Below are 7,513 nucleotides of genomic sequence, written 5' to 3'. Positions count from 1 at the left end.
TTCGTTGTGAGCTCGTAAAACAACAAGTTTGGTTGTGAGCTTGCAAAACAACCGGCTGTAATCCAAGGGGGTTATAGTGAAATTCCCAAGTGAGACTTGGGGAGTGGACGTAGGAGCAAGGGTTAGCTCCGAACCACTATAAAACTTTGTATTTGTAGTGCATTGTCTCTCATCTTCTTCCCCGCACATTACTCACAGCACTAGGCGTTAATTAAATAACTTGCTATAGTTTTAATTAATCATCCACAAAGTTTTAATTAGCCAAATTATATTAAAAACCCAATTCACCCCCCCCCCTCTTGGGTTGTCTATCTGGGCAACACTAGTAGATAACCCAAGAGGGGGGGGAGGGTGAATTGGGTACTAAATAAAACTTAGATTTTTTTTTTGGATTAATCTAATATGAATTGTGAAAGCTTTCTTGATTTTAAACTCAAGAGATTAATCAACCTATAAAGAAGGCAATAAAGAAGAGATGCTCAAAAAACCACAACACAAACACATGAATTTTTATAGTGGTTCGGAGCCAACCCTGCTCCTACGTCCACTCCCCAAGCCTCACTTGGGAGTTCACTATAATTCCTAGGATTACACCTGGTTGTTTTACAAGCTCACAACCTAACTTGTTGTTTTCACAAGATCACAACAAACTCGGTCAGTTTTCACAGGCTCACCGACTAGAACCAAATCGATTGTTTTTCCGGGCTCACAATTCAACCCAGTTGGTTTTTCCGAGCTCACCAACTACAACCTTACAACGTTGGTTTGCACTGGCTCACCAACAAACCTCAATCCCCTTGATTCAATCCTCTGATTGAATCAAGTAACTAAATCAGAGTATAAGTGTTTAGTAGTTACAACTTCTAAAAAAACAGATTTAACAATATAAGCAATATGAAAAGGGAGAAGCTTTCAAATAGATTTTTGCTGAAGGAAGATGTTGCTTCTCCTTTTTTGGATCCTCTCTTCAATATTCCAGTGGTTGAGGATCAATAAATTGAGCATTGAATGTGAGGAATACTTCTGAAATCGATGTAGGCGCAGCTATTGCTCTTTTCTCTTTGGAAAGGCTCTAACTCTTCTTTGGTGGTTGTTAACTTTTAATCCTCTTAGTTGGTTGTTGTATTCTTGTCTCTACTTTATTTATAACTACTTTTCAGAGCTTTAAATTTCAAAAAATAGCCATTGGAAGAGGTGAAAGAGCCGTTCTAACATAACTGTGCAGCCTGACAATATATCCGTTGAGATCAGAGTCGACTCGCACGACTTGGAGATGGCTTGGTTGAAACTGGAGACGACTCGTATTCTTCGAGAGTCGACTCGCTCACGTTATATTTAGAAGTACTGTACAGGCACTCTTTCAGGAGACGGCTCACGACATTCCGGAGTCGACTCGCCAAAAGTGGGAGACGGCTCACGACCTTCAGGATCGACTCGGTCTCAGTGTATCAGAAACTGATTTTCTGTCTTTTCGCATTGGAGTCGACTCGATCACAGCTGGAGTTGACTCAGCCTCAGGGTATTAGAAATTGACTTTCTGTCCTTCTTGTCGGAGTCGGCTCGTCCACAGCTGGAGTAGACTCGGTATCTGAAGCTTTAAAGACTTGATCTCTGACTTGGTCCTTAGAGTTGACTTAGCCTTAACAGGAGTCGACTTGATCTCAGTGCCTTAGAAAACATTCTTCTGTCATTCTTGTCGGAGTCAACTCATCCACAGCTGGAGTTAATTCAGTATTAGTTGGCTTGAAAATGGGCTTTTTGTCTTTTCGCAGGAGTCGACTCGCCCACAGTTGGAGTCGACTCGGGCACTGTACCTTAGAAAATACTTTTCTGTCTTTGCTCCAAGAGTCGGTTCGGTTTCAGTCGGAGTCGATTCGCACTCTACACTCAGAAATTCTGCTCTCTGCCTATCCGTCAGTAGTCGACTCACTCAAGCTGGGAGTCGACTCGAGGGCGTGCCAGATAACAGCCTTTGTGCCAGAGTCGACTCGAAAATCTTCGGAGTCAACTCAAGTGTAAGGCGAAAATCAAAATGGTTCCAAACTTTGTAAAGACTGAACTTAAAATCCTTGAACCATTTTCTAAGTCATTCTAGCATATTTAACAATATATTCCTTGAAACACTTACTTGAATTTATTAGTATAATATGAAACATACTCAAGTGTTTTGGGCTCATCAAAATCAAATAGGGGAACAACAATCACTCAACAGGTCCTCCAAAAGCAATTTTAGATGAAATTAGGGTGTTTGGTAAAAATTTTGAAAAGCTGTTTTAGCTTTGCGAGAAAACTAAAACATCTTTTTGGGAGATGTTTTATTAAATGTCCCTTTATTATAAATTGGTTATCGAAAGGATGGAAAATTAATTTATGCTAATAATTATAATATTTATATCTTTATTATTGTATTATACCATAAGTATAATATTATATTATATTATATCATAATAAATTAATATGCCATGTTAAATAATTTAATATTATGTTAATTATGCCACAGCCATCGGAAGGATGAAAATTAATTTACGCTTATAATTATAATATTGTATACCTTTATTATTGTATTATACTATAAATATAATATTATATTACATTATAACATAATATATTGATGTATTATGTTTAATAATTTAATATTATATTAAATTATTATGCTATAGTATATAATATTATATTACTATATTATAATAATATTATATTACATTATAGTATTATTATACTATATTATATATTTATATATTAATATATATTATATTTATTAAACTTTATTACATTAAAAGTGTTTTTTTAATTTATTTATTAAATATATGTTAAAATTTTATAATATTTTAAAAATATAGTTATCAAACAATAAATATATTTTCAAAAACACTATCGTGAACCAGAGAGGATCTTTAAAGGCCGGCGGAAAATAGAATCCAATAAAGATTTTTGTTTTCCTAATAAATAAAAATCCCAAAAGGCTTGAAAGGCCCGGCCAGTCAAATCCAAAACAGAATGCCTACGTTTAGATCAACCGCTAAGAAGAATCAAAACTTCAGGAAACTAGCCTAATAGAACAATCTGGAAGCACCCCTTCGCCCCTATATAAATCACACCCCTCGCAAGCCCTAAATACCTCGCGAACTCTTCTCGCCCGCTCGCCACGGTACCTCTCTACTCTTCATTTCTCTCAAGCCGTCTCTCCTCAAGTTCATTCGCCATGGCGGCGGAGACAGAGACCTTCGCATTCCAGGCGGAGATCAACCAGCTCCTTAGCCTCATCATCAACACCTTCTACTCCAACAAGGAGATCTTCCTCCGCGAGCTTATCAGCAACGCCTCCGATGTGAGTCCTTCTCTCTCTCGATCTCTAACCCTGGATCTCTTTATTTTTATCCTTCGATTCGTTCTTTCTTACTGATCAGAGACCCTAACAGGCTTTGGACAAGATCCGGTTTGAGAGCCTCACGGACAAGAGCAAGCTCGATGCCCAGCCGGAGCTCTTCATCCACATCGTCCCCGACAAGGCCTCCAACACTCTCTCCATCATCGACAGCGGTATCGGCATGACCAAATCCGATCTGGTCAACAATCTCGGTACCATTGCCAGGTCCGGCACCAAGGAGTTCATGGAGGCGCTCGCGGCCGGGGCCGATGTCAGTATGATTGGGCAGTTTGGAGTGGGGTTCTACTCTGCTTACCTCGTGGCCGAGAGGGTGGTTGTGACTACGAAGCACAATGATGATGAGCAGTACGTTTGGGAGTCGCAGGCTGGTGGGTCCTTCACCGTGACCAGGGATACCTCTGGGGAGAATCTCGGACGGGGCACCAAGATCACGCTTTTCCTCAAGGATGATCAGGTATTGAAATTTATGGCCATAGCCTGAAATTTTTTATGGGCTTTTTGCTATAATTATAATAGGATCTTATCAAAATAAATGATTTTGAAATAAAGATTATTCCAAAAAATTCCAATTTATCAGCTACTCTTCCATTAAAAAGCCGCTTGCTTATGATCATGATGTAACACCGCCAATGCATGCCATGAATGTTGCTTCGAAACAAGCCTTTTGCCACATATTTATGGTTGCTTGCGTGGATCAGATTACGATGCATCAGAGTTTGAGGTTTTCTGTGACTAACTTTCCATCATAAACTCAGTGACAAGTTATAACGGATCTGTAACACCCTGTAGTGTTTATCAACAACATCGGGGGATAGGCACTGATATAGTTATGCATGCTATGTGTTTATGTTATATGGATTTGAAAGCTGCTTCTTACATGCATGCTTCTTTTTGTTTTTCATTGTTGATTGGTATAAGTTTTATTATATTTATCATGTTGCAAGAAAATGTACAGCTTTATGGCCTGTTTGAAGTTAATGTGATGTGCAAATGTTCATTGTTCGTTGTTATACTTATCTTGATATGGACAACAGAAAACTTTTCTAGCTTTTTTTTTTATCAAAAACTGTCTAAGCTTTTTTGTTCTCGTAAATTTTTGCTTTCTGTTGCCTTGTTACCATGGTCACATATGGCTTTTCAAGTTCCTTTTTCTTCTCTATAGATATGTGCTTATCCTTTTTCCCGTTGAAAATAACTGTCTGTTATGCTTTGCCATGGTTTTATTGCAGTTGGAGTACCTTGAGGAGCGCCGCCTCAAAGATCTGGTCAAGAAGCATTCAGAATTTATCAGCTACCCCATCTCCCTGTGGACTGAGAAGACTACTGAGAAGGAAATTTCTGATGATGAGGATGAGGAGGAGAAGAAAGATGCTGAGGAAGGCAAGGTGGAAGATGTTGATGAAGAGAAGGAAGAGAAGGAAAAGAAGAAGAAGAAGATCAAGGAGGTGTCACATGAGTGGTCTTTGGTCAACAAGCAAAAGCCAATCTGGATGAGGAAGCCCGAAGAGATCACCAAGGAAGAGTATGCTGCCTTCTATAAGAGTCTAACAAACGATTGGGAGGAGCACTTGGCTGTCAAGCATTTCTCTGTGGAGGGCCAGCTGGAATTCAAGGCCATCCTTTTCGTGCCCAAGAGAGCTCCTTTTGATCTTTTTGATACCAGGAAGAAGCTTAACAACATTAAGCTTTATGTTCGTCGTGTCTTCATTATGGACAACTGTGAGGAACTGGTTCCTGAGTATTTGGGTTTTGTTAAGGGAATTGTGGACTCTGAGGATCTTCCCCTGAACATCTCTAGAGAGATGCTCCAGCAGAACAAGATCCTTAAAGTTATCCGCAAGAACTTGGTCAAGAAGTGCATCGAATTGTTCTTTGAGATTGCTGAAAACAAGGAGGACTACAACAAGTTCTATGAGGCATTCTCTAAGAACCTCAAGCTTGGCATGCATGAGGACTCACAGAACAGAGCAAAGCTTGCAGAATTACTGAGGTACCACTCCACCAAGAGCGGTGATGAGATGACCAGCCTTAAGGACTATGTCACAAGGATGAAGGAGGGCCAGAACGACATTTACTACATTACTGGTGAGAGCAAAAAGGCCGTGGAGAACTCCCCATTCCTGGAGAGGCTGAAGAAGAAGGGCTATGAGATCCTTTTCATGGTTGATGCAATTGATGAGTATGCTGTGGGTCAGCTGAAGGAGTTTGAGGGGAAAAAATTGGTGTCTGCAACGAAGGAGGGATTGAAGCTTGATGAGAGCGAGCATGAAAAGAAAAAGAAGGAAGCCCTCAAGGAGAAATTTGAGGGCTTGTGCAAAGTCATCAAAGAAGTGCTGGGTGACAAGGTGGAGAAGGTTGTGGTGTCTGATCATGTGGTTGATTCTCCCTGCTGTCTTGTCACGGGTGAATATGGTTGGACTGCCAACATGGAGAGGATCATGAAGGCCCAAGCCCTGAGGGACTCGAGCATGGCTGGCTACATGTCCAGCAAGAAGACGATGGAGATTAACCCAGAGAACCCTATCATGGAGGAGTTGAGGAAGCGGGCAGAGGCAGACAAGAATGACAAATCTGTGAAGGACCTTGTCCTGCTGCTATTTGATACTTCTCTTCTCACCTCCGGCTTCAGCCTTGAGGACCCCAACACGTTTGGCAACAGGATCCACCGCATGCTGAAATTGGGTCTCAGCATTGATGAGGATGAGGACAGTGGATGCAGATACTGACATGCCTTCGCTGGAGGATGCTGATGCAGAGGGCAGCAAGATGGAGGAGGTTGACTAATCTAAATCTAGACTACATGCCCTGGTATTTCCTAAGAAGTTTAAAAAATTCAGTCAGCTCATATAGAGCTTGACAATTTTGTGGTGTGTTGAACCTTTTATTTTGCAATGTTCTGTCACCTTCTTCGTTAGCTACCGCTGCAGGTCTTTATATTTTTACTTTTTTCATACATAGACCTTTGTGATGTTCTAGTGTTCCAAAATTCCAAATGATCTTCTAGGGATTATTATCTTGTTGTTGCTCGAAGTCTTCAATTACATGTATCTCCTGGTTCTTCTCTACTTACTGTCTTTTCTAGGCTGATAAATAGGCTTTAGAAGGTGGTTTCTTTTTATCTTAGACACTAGGATGTCCCTGTTTGCTGCTTAGTTTGCAAAAAAAATGCTTTCTAGTTGACATGCATTCTACTATATGCTGCAAGCAAGAGTTGTCTCGCAAATGATGCTTTCTAGGCAGGTATAAATCTTTAATCATATGCTGTGAACAAGAATTCAGTTGATCGTGGACCAAAATTCATTTAGCAGGAAAACATGGGGTATTTGTTGACATGGTCTCTGTTTGTTTTATTCAGTATTCCTGAGAGTTTACAACAAGATGCTTTTCACACAATGCTCCTTTCTAAGATGGCAAAATAAATTTACAGTGAAGCTTCCTAGGCTTATCCAAGTTTTGTTAGTTACATTAGATCAATGTTTGGGTCTTCAAAATTTTGGGTTACCAATTTCAGAAGGTTAAACCTTTTCTAGTTCTCTTAGCCATAAACTTATTCTTTATTGAAGTTTCAAGGATGCCTGAGAGCACCTGCTGCATTTTGTTCTCTCTATGTGATTTTTATGTTGGCAATGCATAATGCAAATCTAGTAATTAAGTCCCGATCCGTTTCATGAACACTCTAGTTTTGGTTATATTCTTAAAAGTGGCATAGAATGATGTAATGAGAAGCAATGGGTGTGCTGCAAGCTTCCAAATGGAGGCTTCAGTTTAGTACCATAGTCCATAGCCTGCAGATATGGAAGTTATGGTGATGATTGGATTCTTAGTAATCAAAATCAAAAATATGGTGGGAAACATGAGATGAACTTCAATAGGAGATAAGTATGAACAGGAGATGGTGTTAAACATGGCATGAACAGTGTGTCTTGCATGTGAGAGAGAATGCTGATTGACTTCACCCAAAATGGAGTTTTCAGGACATCTATTTCTAAATATGCAGTTGCAGGTTTATTATGCTGTCTGGTTACTGGAAGTGATGAAAATTTGTTAAGTTTGAATGGACCACTTTGTTTACATATCCAACTTACGCCCATCAATGACCACTTTGTCAATAAACATTACCCAAAT

The 7,513-nt window shown here is 39.7% G+C and overlaps 1 protein-coding gene across 1 annotated transcript; it reads left to right on the top strand.

Moving 5' to 3' along the window:
* Positions 1–3,105: 3,105 nt before the first annotated feature.
* Positions 3,106–6,453, top strand: LOC103696345 (heat shock protein 81-1). Its single transcript, XM_008777940.4, is given in 4 exon segments — positions 3,106–3,328; positions 3,420–3,842; positions 4,618–6,096; positions 6,098–6,453. Coding segments are annotated over 4 exon segments (2,103 nt in total). The 5' UTR covers positions 3,106–3,202; the 3' UTR covers positions 6,173–6,453.
* Positions 6,454–7,513: the final 1,060 nt, after the last annotated feature.

The sequence above is a fragment of the Phoenix dactylifera genome, unplaced genomic scaffold, assembly GCF_009389715.1.
Source record: "Phoenix dactylifera cultivar Barhee BC4 unplaced genomic scaffold, palm_55x_up_171113_PBpolish2nd_filt_p 000734F, whole genome shotgun sequence".
Classification (NCBI taxonomy): Eukaryota; Viridiplantae; Streptophyta; class Magnoliopsida; order Arecales; family Arecaceae; genus Phoenix; species Phoenix dactylifera.
Note: the sequence above shows the minus strand (reverse complement) of the source record. Positions and strands in the feature narration are given on the sequence as shown.